A 21638-nucleotide genomic window follows, 5' to 3' on the forward strand; every position below is an offset into this window, starting at 1 on the left:
CACACATTGGGAAAAAATTATTTTATTGAAATAAAGACACATGGTGTTGTAATAGTTTATTATACTCTTAATCCAAATGACGACCCTCGTTCTGTAAAAGAAAAAAAATGAAAAAGCAACAATATCCCATACCTTTCCGGCGTTCAGTCATGTGCCTCGCTGTAAATGAATGGAAAGCAGGGGAACGTAGCATCGTAGACTTGCGGTGCTGTGCCCCCTGCTGGTACGCTTTAGAAGTGGGAAATCCACGCGTAAAAGATGCACGTGTTTTTAGCACGTTTGTAATCCGCACATGACTATATCAATAAAATCTGTCAAAGACAAATACCAGGAAGTATCAAAGACAAAGCAACTTTATTTAAGACATGACTTACCAACAGCAGACAAAAAACAGCATCAAAAACACGATAAAGACGCTTGTAAAAAAAAACGCGCACAAAAACGCAATTAAAAAATGAAAATAACCTAATTTACAGGATAGATGATGAAATGGTGCAGAAAATCTGCAACAACAAAAACTCACCAAAAGCCCATCACGGAACTGTAGCCTTAGGCCACATTCACACGTTCAGTATTTGGTCAGTATTTTACATCAGTATTTGTAAGCCAAAACCAGGAGTGGAACAATCAGAGGAAAAGTATAATAGAAACACATGCACCACTTCTGTATTTATCACCCACTCCTGGTTTTCGCTTACAGATACTGAGGTAAAATACTCACCAAATACTGACCGTGTGCACGTGGCCTTTATTTTTTTGTCATTTTAAAACTCTATTCACTTCTATAGTGCAGGGATGTACAGCTGCAAGGAGCGAACTTTGGTCATGCACCATTTGCCTCTGCCAGAATCACCGTGTAGCCATAATATTACTAATTTCCTATCAAGAGACTTTCCATTCAGTGATAAAACACAGCTGCAGATCTTGAAGAGGTTTGTTAAGCAATCAGCTTCACTCTTTATATGGCATCACCGTGACTCTAGTACAGGCTGTGTGCTAAACTGAAAAGTAAAATGATGGGTGTAGGTGTGCAGGGATTAGTGTTGGCTATTTTTTTGGTCACTGGACACAACAATGACGTGGTAAGTTTCTAATGCCTCATAATTGAAAGTTTTATTTGCTGAAGTGAAGGAATTGCTGACTTGCATACCTCTGCACACAGCACTGCCTTGGGGCAGAAATGCATGTCATACTGCAGGGTGTTTTTTTTTTTTTTTGTATCTTATTAACTGTATTTGTCTTCTCTCCTACATGTCAATCACCGCTTATTATGAAGGCTTTTGTGACTATTGTACAATGGGGGTAAAACCAATGTGTTAATTCTGCTGAAAAACTTTACTCCAATAGTAACAGAATTTTATTTATTTTTTTTTTTCTCTAGCAGGGCAATGGTTGTTGCTAACTCTTTACAACTGCATAATAGTAATGTACAATAGCCATATTTCCTTGTGCATAAGACCAGGCTCTCTCCAGTTTTGTAGTATGGCACCCATAGATTACTACTAGGCCCCAATGTATATCCGTATACAGAATATCTAACTTCATATGGAGACAAGCTGAGGTTTATCTGTAATGCCCTAAAGTTGTAGTGCATGTGCCTTTCAGATGTAGCCGAGCTGGTAGCTACCTTAAGTGGTTCCTACATGTAGAGTGATGCATTTATGATCTGCCAATGGAGGTTAAAGAATCTGTCATCACAATGTAAAGGGGTTGTCCACTCCAAATTAAGTCTGTGTGACTGCAAACTTATGAAATGTGCTGTTTGACATGGTACCGGTGGGTTTGTATGCATTATGTGCCTTAATCGTTTCCATACAGGGGGAAAATGCGTGAGGGAAATGTAATGCATCATAGGAGTGCTGTGGTGACGGATAGGAAATCCTTGAGGCTGACAAGGGGGTCAAGTGTCGGTATTGTCCAAGCTGAATGTGAGCAGGAGCTTGAAATGTACTATGTTGATATAACCGTAAGGCTTCTTTCACACTAGCGTCGCAATGCGTCGGGGAGAGATTCCGACGCTAGCGTTTGCTGCATTGCACAATGGGTGCAGCAGATGAATTTTTCCGGCGCATCCGCTGCCCCATTGTAAGGTGCGGGGAGGTGGGAACGGAGTTCCGGCCGCGCATGCGCGGTCGGAAAAAGCGGTCCGTCGGGAGAAAAAAAAGGTTACATGTAGGGTTTTTTTCTCCCGACGGTCCGCCAAAACACGACGCATCCGTCGCAAGACGGATGCGAAGTGTGCCAATCCGTCGCAAATGTGTCGTCAATAGAAGTCTATGGGGAAAAACTCATCCTGCAAGCACTTTTGTAGGATACGTTTTTTCTGCAAAACAACGCATTGTGACGGATTTAAAAAAACGCTAGTGTGAAAGTACCCTAAGCAGACCCGTCTTCTACCCTCTATAAGGGTTATTGAAGCAGTTCTGTTTTCCATATTTGGACATAAGGGGGACATGGTTAAACCACATGATCTGGTTCTGGGGCTTTCGGTGAAGTGAAGGAGACTTTAGGCCACGATCACATGTTCAGTAATTGGTCAGTATTTTACCTCAGTATTTGTAAGCCAAAATCAGGAGTGGATGATAAAAAAAAAAAATACAGAAGTGGTGACATGTTTCTATTTTACTTTTTCCTGTTCCACTCCTGATTTTGGCTTACAAACACTGATGGAAAATGCTAAATGTGACTGGCCTTAATGAGTCTTCCTGGAGAAGCGGAGGGAGCAGGTAGGAGAGTGGCCTCAATTTCCTGGACTACTTGGGAGTGCACCACAGAGGTTAAGTGGACCCTGGCGTCACAAACTTTATTTTTGTGCACTCAAAGGATAAATGCTCAGAATCTTAGGGGGGACTGTTGAATACTATGTTGCTGGGCTGTTAACATGCTTTTTATTGTGTTCTCTAAATTATGACTATAGAAGACACAATGTGACTTCCATAACCTCCTATGCCAGCAGGGAGCCCACTGTAATGTGACTGGAGTCTGGGTGAATACCATGGGATCAGTTCTTAAACTCTCAGCAGAAGGATCCCAGCTTAAAGGCTCACTACACTCTTCAGTAGAGCTCTATCCAGGTGCAGCAGGTGATCTAATGACCGGTAAGCTGATTGGGCTCATAGGACAAGGAGATCAACCAACCTTCACAATGACCATAAAATGGAGAGAAGGTGAGATGTATGTCTAAATTGTCTGCAAATGTTTAGTTCTTCACTTACAAGAGGTTGTCTGCTGAAGGTGCTGACTAACCTTGGGGAATGCAGACTTGTTACTTGATATTGTTTTCAATGTTACTCACCTAGTCTGTGTTGGGACTAGTCATGACCAATAATTCATGCTTGTCAATGAGGCATAACCAACAAAATAAAGTAGTGCTATAGCAGGGAAACATGAAATTTTAATTGCATTGCAGCACTAGGAAATATAAAATTAAGAATATTTGGAGCATAAACTTGCCAACTCATGTGTTCCCGGCAGCCATAATAAGGCAATTCTCGTTGCTGGGACGTATCATGGGCTGATGACCTATATTTATATGGGAAGATATTCCTGCTGTAATTAAAACTGAAACGGAGGGGTGGAGTGCTCAGTCAGTGCCTATGCATACAAAAGACTGACCATTACTTCCAAACATAAATCATGTGTGAATAGGTGCTTACTAAGGGTAGCCATCTCCATACAGGCAACAAAATAATGTAGCACTCTAACACTATAGCATGCAAATATTAAATTTGAATTGCGTTACTGCAGTAAAAAAAACACGAATTTCCACCTTCCCATATAAATCTGGGCTCAGCTCATGAGGAATAGCCACAGAATAGTTCCTAGTAGCGAAAATCTCCATATTGTGGCTGCTGAGGAATGTTCTGAACTTTTCTAGGGCAGTACCACAAATCAAACTTCATGTTTGCATGCTATAGCATTACAAAATGCTACTTTATTTGTTATATATAGATGGCTACTCATTGTTTGAACCTGTACACACCTAATTTCTGTTTGGACGGGATGGCTTTGCTTTAATGTTTAACTTGAATAAAACTGCATGCTCTTATTTTTTTGGAATATATGGATTTTGCTTCTAACTTGAGGTTTTTTTTTTTTCTTGCTGCAGGCTCAGTCACTGCTTGGGTTGGCCAGTGTTTCCAAATGTCAGATTGCCCTGTTTTGAAAACTATGTGGTTGTTGCGATCAAAGGCCACAGTAGAAGATAATTGGAAGGCAACCAGGTAAATGGCATTGTTCAATGCAGTAAATCTCAGAAAAATCTAGGGGGAGAATAACTTTCTCTCTTGCCTCAAACTGCACTATTTTGTCCAGTTGTGATGGGTCAAGTGAGGTGATTTAAAGGGATCCGGTCACCTGTTTTGGCCATTACAAGATGCAGCCACATCTTTCAGGGCTTATCTACAGCATTCTATAATGCTGTAGAAACGCCCCCGGTCTGACCTGCAAGTGAAGAGAAATTTTATTATACTCACCCGGGGAGTGATCCGGTCCGATGGGTGTTGCAGGTCCGGCGCCTCCCATCCTCTTGTAGAAGGTTGGCATCACTTGCTTCATCACTCCTTGGCATCGTGCTCCTGCATAGGTGTACTAACCACGTCACCGCGCCCTCTGACCTGAGCGTCACTGCAGAAGACGCTGAAGACGGAGCAGCGCCCGGAACGAGGAGAGGTGAATATCGCGCAGCGCTGCGCTCCCCCTCCCCACTATACTCAGGTGCTCCTGGAGCTGTGCAGTCCGTTTTCCCAGTGCTGCTGCTTCCTGTACTGAGCTGTCGCTGTTACCGCTCATTACAGTAATGAATATGCTTCTCATTTCAAAAACCTGACCTGCACATCCAAACATAGACTGAGTGTGAACAGGTGCTGAACCCAGAGTCGCCAACTCGTATATAGTTAAGTAAAAAGGGCAGCACACTGCAGCGCCAAAACATGCAAACTTGAAAACACGAAATTTGAACTGCATTACTGCGCTAGAAATATGAAAAATGAGAGCTTTTAGCGCATAAAAATGGCCATATTTATGTGTACCTCGTAGCCACTTTACGGCATCTCTCTTATACGAGGTCCTACGCTTGACCTACCTCGCTGAGAATAAACGTCTCCATCTGAATGGGTACATGTGAAACCTCTTCTTGGACTCAAATTCTTTCTGTGGAGGGGTATTGGACCTACTATAATTAAAACACCTGTGGCTAGGAGGCGGGGAGTGCACGATCAGAAGGCTAGAGAATACATTTCAAAAACCTGACCTGCACATCCAAACGTGCACTCCCCGCCTCCTAGCCACACGTGTTTTAATTATAGTAGGTCCAATACCCCTCCACAGAAAGAGAGAATTTGAGTCCAAGAAGAGGTTTCACATGTACCCATTCAGATGGAGACGTTTATTCTCAGCGAGGTAGGTCAAGCGTAGGACCTCGTATAAGAGAGATGCCGTAAAGTGGCTACGAGGTACACATAAATATGGCCATTTTTATGCGCTAAAAGCTCTCATTTTTCATATTTCTAGTGCAGTAATGCAGTTCAAATTTCGTGTTTTCAAGTTTGCATGTTTTGGCGCTGCAGTAATGAATATGCGGCTCCACCCCTATCATTACTCATTACTGTAATGAGTGTTACCATGTGACTGCTCAGTGCAGGAAAAAGGTGCCAGGGACCTGCAGGGACAGGAGCAGGTGAGTATAATTAGACAGCCCCCGCTCCCCCTCCCCTGCCGACCCCTGGGTATGACTTGAGTATAAGCCAAGCGAGGGACTTTCAGCCCCAAAAATGGGCTGAAAATCTTGGCTTGTACTCAAGTATATACGGAATCTTTATTTAAATAGAAGTATTGAGCAGTGACAATAGAAAGGCACACAATGGATGTGCACATATCAAGATATACATTAAAAAATGACAATTATTAGAGCTTTTGCATATGGTGGATAAGGTATAATTATAAAGATATGATATATATTTGCATCAAAGAAAATAATAAAAAATAGTGAAGAAATATTATACAAAGTTCATGTGTATAACTGCAATGCACAGGCAAATAAAAATATGGGTCACACTCGTGGGCTAAACAAAATAAATATATACAAAGTGTATACAAACAAGAAAATAAATGTATTACCATCTCGGTGAACAAGGTATAAAAGGATAGAATAAACGATGTTCAACTGTCAACACTATGGACAAAAAGTGCATATGTAGAAGGGTCAGCAAGGCGCTATATAATGTGCATTTTAAAGTGCCATGTGCATAGTGCTCAAAAATAATCCTAAAAGAAAAATGGAGTAATATACCTTTAAATGCCACTGGGTTGTGATACCACGCACCCAATGCGCATTTCAGAACTGAATTATTTCGTCAAGGGGTGTATTTTGGGCACGATCAGTGGGTTTTTATACACACATTTTAAATTGGCGCCGATGCCAGTGACTCCTGATGTGAATGGCGCTTGCGACGCCCAGGAGACCCAGAAGTCAAAGCCACCGCATCACATGATTGGACGCATGGGATGTGTCCCTAGCGTTGCCAAGGGCATGAAGACACTGCAACCCAGACAACAGGGCAGCGACTGCACAATCGGGGATATGGTATGGGTGAAGTTGGGGGTTTTTATACAAAAACTTTTATTAATTTCTTATGTATATCTTGATACGTGCACATCCATTGTGTGCCTCTCTATTGTCACTGCTCAGTACTTCTACTTAAATAAAGATATATCTTTTTATTATACATAGAAAGGAAAAATGAGCAATTGGAAGTACAGTACAATTTATTTCAATATATTAAAGACAAACCCCTTAATGACCACCGATGTGCATTAAAACTGCAGCTAAGGGGCCTTATTCCCTCATTACCACTTTAAAACTGCAACTGGTGGGAGAAGCTTATAGTGCCCCAGCATGAGAATATCTCTAAAGTTTCAGCTGGAGAACACAGTAGACGTACACCTGATATCTGCCAGTCAGCAGCGGAGATTTTTTTTTTTCTCCTACTACTTCATGTTGACCCCATCAGTGATCAAAAGCCAGTAATTGTCATCTCTCCCTAGTCCGATTACTGTTTTTGTTTTCATTCTTTGCTGTTAGGTTTTTTTTTTTTTTTTTTTTTTTCAAAGGTGGGGGTGAGGAGGAATGATGGTGAAATGACTGGTGTTGTCGTCATTTCTCGAGTTTGCATCAGCAGCACTCGAGCACCAGTGATACTTGGCTCATACTGGAGTACCCTGCTGCAAACTGGAGTAGCGATCACTTGCACTCGACAATAATGAAAGCATATTGAATAGGACAACCTAATGTTAATAAATTCTGTGCAGTACCTCTGGGTTACAAATCCTCACTATAGTCCAGAATAAAATCCTTGAGGGGTGGTTCCAAACTTAAGTTACTTGTGGGAGTTGCCACTGTTTAGGCACATCAGGGGCTCTCCAAACACAACATGGCATCCACTCTCAATTCCAGCCATTTTTGCATTCAAAAAAACTTTTTTCCACTTTCCATTAATTCCTGTGAAGCACCTGAAGGGTTAATAAACTTCTTCTTGAATGTGGTTTAGAGGGGTGCAGTTTTTAGAATGTCACTTTTGGGTATTTTCTGTCGTATAGACCCCCTCGGTCACTTCAAAGGTGATGTGGTCCCAAAAAAGTTTTGTAAATTCTGTTGGAAAAATTAGATTGCTGGTCAACTTTGTACCCTTCTAACTTCCTAACAATTTATACTTAAATTCTGCTGATCTAAAGTAGACATGTGGGAAATGTTTAATTTTGTGATAGAACCATCTGACTTAAGGGCATAAAAATTTAATATTTTGAAAAGTACAAAATGTTTAGGTTGTCAAATTTTTGTAAATATACACAAATTGTAGTGACCAAAGTCTACCAATGACGTACATTGTCCTGAAAAATTGTCTCAGCAGCATCACTGGGATCCATTGAATTGTTCCAGAGTTATTACCACATAGTGACACTAGTCAGATATTAAAAAAAAAAAAACCTTTGGCCTGTCAAAATGAGCTCAGTCACTAAGGGAGGGTTACAGCTCCTTTTGAACAAGGATCTGGTATATAAAAATTAATTGCCTTGTTCCTCAGCTGACGAAATATGTTTGGCTATATCTTGATCATGGTATTTTGTCCCCTTTCCTCAATTATCTGCTTTATTTTACTATGACATCTACTATGATGGCATTGTCCTATGACACTCTTCTTCTCCCTTAGGGTATGTACACACGTTGCAAATTCTCTGCGGATCCACAGCGTTTATTGCAGTGCAGAAATGCTGCAGATCCGCAATTGAGTTGAGTTACAGTACAATGTAAATCAATGAGAAAAAAATGCTGTGCACACTTTGTGGAAAATACGCTGCGGTTTAAAAGAAGCATGTCACTAATTTTTTGTGAATCTGCAGTGTTTTTGTACCCATTCCATTATAGAAAACTGCAGGGGTAAAAAACGCAGCAAATCCACAAGAAAACCGCAGCAAAAAACACTGCGGAACCTCAAACGCGACCAATCAGCAGGTGCGTTTTCTCCCAGGAGAGGCAGAAATTCCTAAGCCTAATCCGCAACGTGTGCACATAGCCTAAATGTTGTCTGTCCGTTTGAATCTAAACCATATTGCATTAAAAGGGTTGCCCAGGTTTCTTCCAAATTGGCCATGCTCTTCCCTCCCCCCCACTAATGTTTAACTTGGCCACTAATTTGAGACTCCTTAAAGTAATTTCTATCTTTTCTTTCTTTTGCAGGATTGGTGAAGATGTGTTTCATCCACAGAAATGTCTTTTAGTTTAAAAAAATAAAAATAAACATTGCTTGGCCCATGGTTCTTGTCTATTTTATCCTACAATGTCAACGTTTGTTAGAATGGTTTCAGTTCATAAGCTAACAATTTCATGGCAACCTTTTCTAATGCTACAAGGCCAGTAATGGGAGAACAATCATGAGTTCTGATCACAATGATCTTGTGACAATACTATAGCTTCCAATCTAATATGAAAAGCTACATAATTGTGCACACAAAGTTCAGGTCTATTTGTGATTTTAAAATGCCATACTTTCCATGACTCTGTGCAGGCCACTCAAGGGTCACAGCTGGCTTCAGAAGTTATGCCAGCTCCATTCAGAAGTCAAAAGACTACTGCAGCAATCTGGTTATTAGAAGAACACTAGCAAAGACATAGCTGATGTGCTCATATAGTCATCTTATCATTGCAGTGCTCCAACTTCTGAATGGGGCAGGTGCTTTGGTGCCCCTACCCTGAAACCCTCAGCTCCTCCAAGCAAAGGATTGGGTTAGACTAAGGTGTAAAGTTTTAGTGATGTTCCATGTTGTGATGGTGGCTCTGGTGCTGTTCTTGTACTACTGATTGCTCTGGTAATGTAGTCAACACTAAACCCTCAATCAGTACAAGAATGCATGACCAGCAGCAAGCTCAATACAGCTATCAATTGTAATGTCAAATCGCCTCATATACAATTGTATAGTGCATGAGACTGCACCTCCCAGTATAGCCTTGGCAATGATGGGAGTTGTTGGTGCTACCAGCCATCAGACTGGTTTCTTTAGGGTTCACACAGGACTAATGAGACTTGGTCAGTATCACAAACTTTTTTACATCCGGACACCATTTTATAAATTACATCTTCTGATTCCAGTTGTTCATTCTGTCATTCTTGTCCAGCTGCCAAGACTCCTCCCAACCATAACTTGTCTCTGTAGAACCCTTCATTTTTCTACAGCACCCCCCCCCCCCAATGGTGCTTTGCATAAAAATACCTGTCAATACTATGATCTAAATTTCTTGTGGAATATGGCCTTCACACATGCCTGCCTTAATGATCTATTACCATCCCACCATCTGCCACTATCAGCTAGAACTACAACCCATCTAGGCTTATGAGCCACAGCCTAGGCCATGGCTGGCCCTGCTGCAGTCTCCTCCCCCCCCCCCCCCCCCCCCCCCAACACTCCATCACTACTCTGTGCCCCACACCATGCTAACCTCTTTATCTTTCACATGGTCCCTGCCTCAAGATCTATTATGTGCCCCCTATTCACACTATGCCCACTCTGCTGTCTTGCCAAGTTGTGTATCCCTCAGTTCCCCCTACACAACATGGTCAGCACAGCAACCATATAGTGAGATATCCACAATAGCCATTTATACATTTAAACTTTATTTTTTATCACCAACACATGCTGCCACAGCACTCATCATGGTGATATCCACCACAGCCCCTATACAGTATGATGATCCCTACATAGTATGTCATCACAGCCCAGATGTGATGTTCCCCCACAGAACTCTGTAGAATGTGGTGGCAGCCATTCAGTTGCAAACTATTAAGTAAAATTAGGGGCAAAAAAATCATACTTGCCTAATCCTGACAGCACAACATCTGTCTCCTGTTCTCTCTGATACTGCAATGGGTGCTGGATAGTGCAATACAGTGATGTTACGAAATTTGATATGCAATCTTTTGCAGATCAGTCTGATCGTCTCTACCACCCATCTCAGTATGGGAAAATCTGCTTTTAATGCAGAGAAATTTTACCTCTGAATTGAGAATAAAAAATTGGCCCATGAGAAATTTCTCTACTGTATAAGATGCCTTTCATGTATTAATGACAAATGGGTTATTCAGATCATTAACTTTTATGGCTGAGACTAGAATAATGCAGTCCAGACACCTATCACAGAATGCAAGGTGACAATCTATGGCTGGCATGTGCTGTTCATGAACTGCAAATGCTTGTTTGACACTGCATGGTTCAATATTTGATTACGGTAACCAATTTATTTGGGTGCTGCAACTAATTGCCTCAGTTCCTGTATCTCACATCCAACGTTGGTGCCAGGACTTAATAATAATCTTTATTTATATAGGGCCAACATGTTCTGCAGCTCTTTACAGTTGAACAGTTTCAAACACAACAGTCATAGGTAACATTAACAATACAATAAAGCAAAATAAGACAACCCTGCTCGTGAGAGCTTACAATCTACAATGAGGTGGGGGAGATACAAAGTACAGGTGTGTATTTACAATGATGTTCCAGCCATCTTCAGGGGGTGGGGGGTAGATGGAGATAGTGAATGGGCTACACACACAAACACAAAATGACTTTGATTAGTTAATGTGGTAGGATGCTCTGAACAAATGTGCTTTGAGCGAGCACCTAAAACTATGCCAGTTGTGGATGGTCCTAATATCTAGGGGTAGAGCATTCCAGAGGATTGGCACAGCGAGGGAGAAGTCTTGGAGTTGGGAGTGGGAGGTACGGATTAGTGCAGAGGTTAGTCGAAAGTCATTTGCAGAGCGCAGCGGTTGGCTAGGCCAATAGACCGAAATGAGGGAGGAGATGTATGGGGTGCCGCACTGTGGAGAGCTTTGTGGGTGAGAACAAGCACTTTGAATTGTATCCTGTAATGAATGGACAGCCAGTGTAATGACTGGCGAAGAGCGGATGCATCTGAGTAATGATTAGCCAGATGGACCACCCTGGCTGCCGCATTAAGGATAGACTGGAGAGGGGAAAGTCGAGTAAGGGGGAGGCCAATAAATAGAGCATTGCAGTAGTCCAGGCGGGAGTGGATTAGGGCGACAGTGAGGGTTTTTGTTGTCTCCATGGTGAGAAAAGGGCGGATTCTAGAGATGTTCTTTTGTTGTAAGCAGCACGAGCGGGCAAGAGGTTGTATGTGGGAGGTGAAGGAGAGATCTGAGTCAAACATAACACCCAGACAGCATGCCTGCTGCCGGGATGTTATGGTGCCACCCACAGAGAGGGAAATGTCAGATTTAGGGAGGTTAGTAGAAGGCGGGAGCAGAAGAAGTTCAGTTTTGGAGAGGTTGAGTTTTAGATAGAGCAGACATGATGTTGGAGACTGCAGACAGTCAGTGGCGTTCTGTAGTACAGCAGGGGTAAGGGGATGATGTGTATAGTTGTGTCATCGGCATAAAGATGGTACTGAAAGCCAAATCTGCTGATGGTCTGTCCAATTGGGGCTGTGTAGAGGGAGAAGAGAAAGGGGGCCAAGGACTGAGGTACCCCAACAGTGAGAGAAAGTGGAGCCAGAGAACAGAGCACTGAAGGAGCGGTCAGAAAGGTAGGATGAGAACCAGGAGAGAGCAGTGTCCTTAATGCCTAGAGAATAATAGAGGGTGGTCAACAGTGTCAAAAGCTGCAGTGAGTGGTCACCGTTACATTTTGCTGTTAGGTCATTGGTCACCTTGATGAGTGCAGTTTCTGTCGAATTTATTTCAGTCTATAAAGGCACAGATGATTGACCTTGTGGAGACCAAAACATCCAACACCACGGAGACACCATCATGTGTTTCTCAACGCAGTGATACAGAACACTGCCCCCCCAAAATGCAAATGCATATAGAGGAACTGCGGAGACACCATCACATGTTTCCCAACTCAGGCAGTGAATAGCCAGGTCTTTCCCCGGGAAGGAACAACCAAGGGAAGGGCAGCATCCAATAAAGGAAAACCACCTATGCCAAGCATGGTATCCATCCACAGACGGCTGTTTCGGGGTGTTCTGGATCACTGCATTGAGAAAGACGTGATGGTGTCTCTGCGGTATTGGATGTTGTGGTCTCCACGAGGTCAATCATCCGTGCCTTTATAGACTTTCTACTAGGCACTGCTCCTGATAGCCTGTTTCCTACTCCACACTGATGAGGAGCAAAAACCCCGAAACAGCTGTCTGTAGATGGATACCATGCTTGGCATAGGTGGTTTTCCTTTATTGGATGCTGCCCTTCCCTTGGTTGTTCCTTCCCGGGGAAAGGCCTGGCTATTCACTGCCTGCATTGAGAAACACGTGATGGTGTCTGCGCAGCTCCTCTACATGCATTTGCATATTTGGGGGCAGTGTTCTGGATCACTGCGTTGAGAAACACGTGATGGTGTCTCCGCGGTGTTGGATGTTTTGGTCTCCACGAGGTCAATCATCCGTGCCATTACAACCTCGTGGTTCATCATTTTCTGAAAAGTTTCCCGGAGCTGCCGGATCTGCTAGTGAAAGTACGCCATCTGTCTGCCCATTTTAGAAAGTCGGCTACAGCTTCCGCTGCCCTTGTCGTGCTTCAGCAGTGTTTGCAGCTTCCAGCTCACCGGCAGGTGTCTGATGTCCCCACGCGCTGGAACTCTACGCTGCATATGCTGGAAAGGATTTGTGAGCAGAAGAGGGCAGTTGTTGACTACCAACCACAACAAGGCCATCGATATTCAGTTCAGACTCCACACATAAGACCTCAGGAGTGGACATGGATGTCCGACATATCTACCTTCTGCCAAAACTTTGAGGACTGCACCAAGATGATGAGCGGCGATGATGCCATCATTTGCATTACCATCCCGCTTCTCAGCATTCTGAAAACCTCTCTGCTCACAATAAAAGAGGATGCATTGCAGGCAGAGCATGAGGACATGGAGCAAGGAACCATATAGGGGGATTACACTCAGCCCAGCCTCATGTCTTCTCAACGTTGATTGGTAGTCAATGAGGAGGAACAGGAGCTACTTTCATGTGCTATAGACAAACACAGCTGTCATACCGTCTGATCGAGGGGATGGCCCGAGGACAGGGAGGAGAAGGATGAGGAGGAGGAGGACAGCAAGATCAGTCATCCTGTTGGTGAGGACACGGAAGTCTTGCCTGTTAGAAGTCTGGCACGCATGGCTGACTTTATGTTGCGCTACTTTTCACATAACCCTCGCATTATGAAAATTTTGGGTGACACTCATTACAGGTTGGTGACACTTGTAGACCCATGCTACAAGGGAAAATTTCAATCTCTTCTACCAGAGGTAGAGAGGTGTACTAAAATGTTGCAGTGCCAGAGGGCCCTTGTAGCGGAATTACTTAGAAAATTCCCATGTGAGAACGCTGGCAGCAGTAGTCAGAGTTTGTTGTACAACCAAGGAGTCCAAGCGAGAGAGACAGAAGTACAATTCAGCTCATGCAGGGGAACAATGGCCAAGTTCTGGGACAGTTTTCTCAGACCCTCCTGTCGTGATGGCACAGAGGCTAGGGGTGCTGTCACAAGAAGTGCAATGTTTGGGAAGATGGTCATGGAGTACCTTGCAGATCTTGCAAACGTCCTCCATGCCTTTTAATTATTGGGTTTCCAAGCTGGACACGTGGCTTGACCTGGCTCTCTATGCCTTGGAGGTGCTGGCCTGCCCTGCTGCTAGTGTTCTGTCAGAGTGGGTTTTTAGTGCCGCTGGTGGAATTATAACAGATAAGCACATCTGCCTGTCAACTGAAAATGCTGACAGGCTGACTCTTATAAAAATGAACAAGGGCTGGATTGAGAAAGACTTCTGTACGCCACCAAGTGAAAACAGCGACACATAACCTCAAATACATTCTCTCTTTTGGGGAGGTGTCTTCTCATGCACGTCTTCACAACCACAAGTGGGTATACGCTTTCAGATTTGGTCTCCTTATCCTCATTCTCATCATCCAGGACCACTAGATGACAAGGGTGAACGTGCTCTGCACTGTTATAGGCCGGTGCATTTTGGGCAAGGCACGTAGTGTGATGGCACTATTTTATTTAGTAAAAACAGGACCCCACATTGGGGAATTGGACTGATTACGGCGATAAAGGGGCAGGACGGCGTATTTGGAACCTGCACCTGTCCCTGCCACTATAAGGGGCCTGGCTTTGCCTTATCTCGGGGGGTACGTATGAAGGTTAGGAGGCCCGAGCCGCCAGCGTATCCCTGTCTCCTATGCAGGCCCTATAGTGACCCCCACTCCCCCCAAGAGAGGTGGACTGCACCAGTGAATAACTATACAATAAACAGGAAAACAGACAATGTAAAGGAAAACCAAACTTAGCTTAATGCTGCAAGGCACAGCACAGCAGAAAGAAACACCAGATACAACGGACTCGGCTGTAGAACAGCAGTTCCCAGCTAGCTCCTACTCCTGGCTTGGTCGCTGAAGAATGAACTAACACCGACAGTCAGCTGATGAACCAGGTGACCTCTTAAAGGATGGAGGGGGTGGTCATCACAAGCATCAGCTGAGCCAGCAGCAATGCAGTAACATCAAGGCCACCGGTGGGAAGAAACTGCATTAACCCCCGATGACCAGAAAGGAAAAAAGGTCTTAAACTGAGGCAAACCAGATCTGCCACAGATCCAAACATAGATCGTGACAGTACCCCCCTTTCAATGAGGGGCCTCTAGACCCTCAACACTAGACCTCACCAGTAAACAACCTACAGTGAGAACGTCTCGATTCACCAGAGTTCACCTCCTCAGTCACCTGACCCTTAGGTTTACGGTGGACACAGCACATTGGAGATGACAACGTAGGCGGCACAAATCTCCAGAGCGCCGACCTGTGGAATGAGTTGTGTATGGGCATTACAGAGGGTAACTCCAACTGGTAAGTTTTCGGACCGACAATGGCTGACACACGGTATGGCCCGATTACCCACGAACTCCAGATTCCAGTTCCACACTTCCACCTGATATTTTTGGTGGACACCCATGCGTAATCATTCACACACAGCTCCGGACCTGAACGTTTATATTCACGCATGCGTCTGCCACAAGATGGTGAACTCTTTATAGAACCAACAACAGAGGTGTCCCCCTATGTCACCAAACTCAAACCCCCACTATGCACCGAGGGAACACCCCTCTCCTCCGACCCCTCCTCCTAAGACGTCTCTGACATACCGGGTTAGAATGTAATGAGGGTAGAGTCTTGCCCCTACTCCCTTTAAACACCTCTAATGCCCCCACAGAAGAAGAAGGGGTAGGTTGTAGAAGGATGGCAGAGATCGTAGCTCCTGGACAGCAGTCCTTACACGACTGACCCCAGCTGACTACTTCTCTGGACCACCAGTCTATGACCGGGTTGTGTTTGCTCAACCAAGGGAGACCTAAGACAATGGGAGTTGGTATGTTCTCCAAGAGGTAGCATGACAGGAACTCTTCATGACAAGCCCCTATATGCAAATGTATCTTGCCAGCGACTTGGGTAATGCTTCCCTGGCTGAGCGGGACAGAGTCAATGGCCTGAACGCTTAGGGGTCCAGCTAGCGACCTACTCATCAGGCCATGGTTCTGGACAAAATGAGCATCCACCAAATTGACTCCTGCTTCATTGTCCACAAGCACCGGAATATTCTCAGTTACTCCACTTACAACCACCTCAGCAGGTAAGGTACACTGAGACGAGAAAATGGAGGAAATATACACTCCCTGGTCGCTTCCTTCCACACAACCAGGGGAACGTGGCTTTTTAGATGGAACAGATATCTTGGCGCGAGCTGGGCAGACATTAATAAAATGACCAGTCTGCCGACAGTAAAAACATGCCCCCACACCACGGTGAACCCCAGACAACCCCGTTTGGGAAGCAACTCCTCCCACCTGCATGGGTTAATCCACCTGGTCAGGTGTGTCCTCCTCCCTAGCAAGGACTACCGGGGGCACATTTGGTGTATGCCTCTCCCTCAAACGTCTATCCACCCGAATGGCAAGGGACATGGCGTCCTCCAATGACTTGGGAGCGGCGTACTGTACCAGAGTATCTTGCAACTTAGGGGACAGACCCTGCACAAAATGACTCCTAAGGGCTGGGTCATTCCACTGTGTGTCAGTGGCCCACCTCCTGAACTCTGAACAGTACTCCTCCGCCGGCCGAGCCCCCTGCTTGATCTTACGGAGTCGGGATTCCGCCAAGGAGATGCCGTCCGGGTCACCATATACCAGTGCCAGAGCCACAAAAAACTCGTCCACTGACCGTAGAGATGGGGAACCGGTCGGCAGGGAGATGGCCCAGGATTGGGGATCACCCTTAAGAAGGGAAACGATGATTCCCACCCGTTGTTCCTCACTCCCTGATGAACGAGGGCAGAGCCTGAAGTATAACTTACAGGCCTCCTTAAAAACCAAAAATGTATCTCTCCCACCAGAGAAATTGTCAGGAAGAGATAACTTGGGCTCAGGATGAGCATTTACCTGGGCCGAAGCCCAAAACCCCACCAACTGCTGCAGCTGCTGCACCACCTCACCACGCAGCACCTTAAACTCGTCGGTGAGGGTCTGAAGCAGTTGGGCAAAGGCCTGCATTTGAGCCATAGCTCATCAGAAAAAATTTGAAGGTCGGTGTTAATGTCACGCCGATTACGGCGATAAAGGGGCAGGACGGCGTATTTGGAACCTGCACCTGTCCCTGCCACTATAAGGGGCCCTGGCTTTCCCTTATCGTGGGGGTACCTATGAAGGTTAGGAGGCCCGAGCCGCCAGCGTATCCCTGTCTCCTATGCAGGCCCTATAGTGACCCCCACTCCCCCCAAGGGAGGTGGACTGCACCAGTGAATAACTATACAATAAACTGGAAAACAGACAATGTAAAGGAAAACCAAACTTAGCTTAATGCTGCAAGGCACAGCACAGCAGAAAGAAACACCAGATACAACGGACTCAGCTGTAGAACAGCAGTTCCCAGCTAGCTCCTACTCCTGGCTTGGTCGCTGAAGAATGAACTAGCACCGACAGTCAGCTGATGAACCAGGTGACCTCTTAAAGGGTGGAGGGGGTGGTCATCACAAGCATCAGCTGAGCCAGCAGCAATGCAGTAACATCAGCGGCCACCGGGGGGAAGAAACTGCATTAACCCCCGATGACCAGAAAGGAAAAAAGGTCTTAAACTGAGGCAAACCAGATCTGCCACAGATCCAAACATGGATCTTGACATGGACATTACAATACATTGGGCCTACTTCTTAACTTTGTCTCCTGCAATGTGTCCTTTAACTGCCACTAGATCACCTGGGTGAAGTGCTCTGTACTGTGAATTTTGGGCAAGGGGGTTGTGATGGCACTATTTTATTTATTAAAAAAATGACTCCACATTGGGGAATTGTTTGTCAGCACATGCCCTCCATTACAAGTCTCAGAGACCCACACTGTTATGATCTGATGACCTTGGAGCTGCATGAGAACTTTCACTGGAGAAGGTGGCCACTATACTGACCGCAATCCTGAACTGAACACCTCAACTAGAAGTAGCCGTGGAGTGTACCTAACACACCTAGACACATCGTCACAGCCGGAGGACTAAATACCCCTAAAGATGGAAATTGGAATACTATCTTGCCTCAGAGAAAATCCCCAAAGGATAGACAGCCCCCCACAAATATTGGCGGTGAGTCAGAGAGGAAAAAACATACACAGGCAGAAAAACAGGATTTAGCACAGGAGGCCACTCTAGCTAGATAGGACAGGATAGGACAGAGTTCTGTGCGGTCAGTATTAAAACCCTTCAAAATCATCCACAGCAGAATATACAAAAAACTTCCTACATCTAACTAAAAGATGTAGGAGCGTAAATCTGCAACTCCAGTGAATCCTAGAATCAGAGCAGGAATAAAACTGAAACAAGCACACAGCAGTGTGCCACAGATACAAAAACCAAACACTTATCTTTGCTGAAATTGGCAGCAAGCAGGAGATGCCAGAAAGTGATCCAACACTTCACAAGGAACATTGACAACTGGCAAGGGCTAAAGGATCCTGCACACCTAAATATCCCAGTCAGAATTGTAATCATCCGATACACCTGGCCAGGACTGCGAGTCAGAGACAACTGCATTCCCACCTACAACCACTGGAGGGAACCCAAGAGCAGAATTCACAACACCACACCCCTTCATTGGGCATACTTCTTAACTTTGTTTTCTGCAATGTCTCCTCCTTATCTCCGACGACATGACCTGGGTGAACGTGTTCTGTACTTTTATAGGCCACAAAATTTTGAGCCAGGGGGGTTGTGATAGCAATAGTATATTTTTAAAAAAGGTACCCCCCCATTTGTGAAAACATATCCTTGTTGGCAAACAATTCATAACATTTGTGTACCTTAAAGAGCTCACTTGAAAAGCTCCTTTTTGTGTTGCCTGGTTGCTCACATTGGACACAATACACTTCATATAAATTTGATAAAGCTATGCTGCTAGATTGGCTCAGTAGTTCATTACAAATATTTCTTTGTTGACTATATTAGTTTCTCTCCTTGAGAGCAATAACTTTGGCTGCCCAAAATGTACAAATGGCGAATATACAATTGGCGATTTGGAATCCATATTAAAATACTGTATACCAAATGCTTTCAGACAATCACATAGCTGCATTTCTTGTAAAACATTTACAGATGTGACAGACAATGCTCATAGTAACACAATCTTGAGAAATGTTTGTTTATTCACTTCGCAAACAGTTCTAAGCCTCTATATGTTTGCTGTTTGTCATTGTAAAACATTAAGGTTTACTGAAACTCTGCCTGTGGTGGTTTGATCTAAATCCTTGTGGCTTTTATTTACTAGGGGTCTATGGTCTGATGATTCCATGATATCTCAGTTTCATACAACCTTGAAAGCTGGCCACTTGAAGGTATGGGCGAAACTAGAGTTACTACATAGTGTAAATCACTATATAAGTCCAGAGAAACATGACTAAAACAGGTGCCAAAACTTGGGTACCTGTACATGTACAGTATGCTGATGCCTGCATAAATGGGGACGCCCATGCAGCGTAGGTAATCTCCCAGGGGTTCTCTGTCTTGGTCTTGCTTCTCTGATATTCCAGACGGATGAAGTTTAAAAGCCTCTTGTGGATGATGTAAGTATACTGTATGTAGTTAATCTTCATATATACGTAATCACTAGAGTTGAGCGACCTTGACCTTTTTAGAGTCGAGCCGGGTTTCGCGAAACCCGACTATCTCAAAAGTCGGGTCGAGTGAAATCGGCCGATTATGACGTAAAGTCGGGATCGACCGAAACACGAAACCCAATGCAAGTCAATGGGGCAGCATAGTCGGCAGTGAGTGGGGGCCAGGAAAACACCTAGAGTGCCCATTTTAATGTCAAAACCATCCATTCTTCTTAATGAAGCTTGTCAAGCGTAATTTACCTTATAATAATTGGAAGGCATTTGAAATTGGGGGTCATTTGGCTAAAGTTGTGGTGGGTAGGGCTGGTTCAAGTAATTAGTGGGCCCAGGAAATCTGGACCACGTCACGGCAGTGGAGCAGGGAGAGGTAAGTATTTCAACTTTGCAAGTGCTGTGAACCTGAGCAAGCAGGGGGGGCCCACTCGTTGGCATTGGCACTGGCACAGGGTCCCTCAAAGTACAGCGGTGTGTTTGCACGGCGGGGGCGCCTCCCACCGGCAGCAACACTTTTGCGTACTATGAGAGGCCCTGTGCCAGTGACGTCGCCAACTAGTATTCCTCCCCCCACCTGATGAAGGAACCTGCACTTTCATCTGCACCTTCCTCTTTGTCCCCGTGTAAGGTGGTATGGTATGCGGGAAGAGCAACCTGACTTTCAGCAGGGTCACAATGTTGTTGTGTAGCGTGCACGGGGAATGTTGCGTTATGGGTCAATGTACCAGCAGACTCATCTATCACTGGCTGGGCAATGGGCAGGATGAGGAGGAAACACAGATATAGGCCCAAAGAATAAAGTGGGCTAAATGCAGTTCAAAATTGGTAACACAGGAATAACCAGGGGGCATTGCAGTGGAGGACAACTGGAATGAGAGGCTGACACAGAGAGTAGGCCCAAATCAGTAAGTAGTCGAAATGCAGTTCAAAATTGGCAACCGTAGTAAACAGGCGGCACAGCTTTGTTCAGTGGAGGAGAACAGCAAGGAGTGGCAGACACCGATAGTAGGCCCCAACCCAACTAGTAGGCCAAATGCAGTCTAACATTAACAACTACTTAACGAGCGCCTGAAAACGGAATTTCAGGACAGGAAACCAGGAGAACAGCAAGGAGCGGCAGACACTGTTAGTAGGCCCCACACCAACTAGTACGCCAAATGCAGTTGTTCCATTTAACCACAATTTAACGAGAGCCTGAAGATAGAAGCTCAGGAAAGGCAACCTGGAGAACACCTTGGAGTGGAACACACCATCTCTCTCCACCCCATACCCATTTTGTAGGCCTAATGCAGTGTAGTTTTCTACAACTACTAAACGAGAGTCGGAAGACCGAAGCAATGGCAAGGAAACCTGGGGAACACCTTGGAGTGTAACACACCATCTCTCTCCACCCCATACCCAATTTGTAGGCCTAATGCAGTGTAGATTTCTACAACTACTAAACGAGAGTCGGAAGACCGAAGCAATGGCAAGGAAACCTGGGGAACACCTTGGAGTGTAACACACCATCTCTCTCCACCCCATACCCAATTTGTAGGCCTAATGCAGCCTACTTTCCGACAACTACTAAACGAGAGCATTAAGATCGAAGCTCTGGAAAGGCAACCTGGAGAACACCTTGGAGTGGAACACACCATCTCTCTCCACCCCATAGCCAATTTGGAGGCCTAATGCAGTGTAGTTTCCAACAACTACTAAACGAGAGCATTAAGATCGAAGCTCTGGAAAGGCAACCTGGAGAACACCTTGGAGTGGAACACACCATCTCTCTCCACCCCATACCCATTTTGTAGGCCTAATGCAGTGTAGTTTTCTACAACTACTAAACGAGAGTCCGAAGACCGAAGCAATGGCAAGGAAACCTGGGGAACACCTTGGAGTGTAACACACCATCTCTCTCCACCCCATACCCAATTTGTAGGCCTAATGCAGTGTAG

The 21638-nt window shown here is 44.8% G+C and overlaps 1 protein-coding gene across 1 annotated transcript; it reads left to right on the top strand.

Moving 5' to 3' along the window:
- Positions 1–1825: 1825 nt before the first annotated feature.
- On the top strand, positions 1826–8780 carry LOC138666728 (avidin-related protein 4/5-like). Its single transcript, XM_069754913.1, has 4 exons — positions 1826–1966; positions 2918–3167; positions 4109–4223; positions 8735–8780. The coding sequence occupies exons 1-4, from the start codon at positions 1826–1828 to the stop codon at positions 8778–8780; spliced, it is 552 nt and encodes a 183-aa protein (XP_069611014.1).
- Positions 8781–21638: the final 12858 nt, after the last annotated feature.

The sequence above is a fragment of the Ranitomeya imitator genome, chromosome 2 (genome assembly GCF_032444005.1).
Source record: "Ranitomeya imitator isolate aRanImi1 chromosome 2, aRanImi1.pri, whole genome shotgun sequence".
Lineage (NCBI taxonomy): Eukaryota > Metazoa > Chordata > Amphibia > Anura > Dendrobatidae > Ranitomeya > Ranitomeya imitator.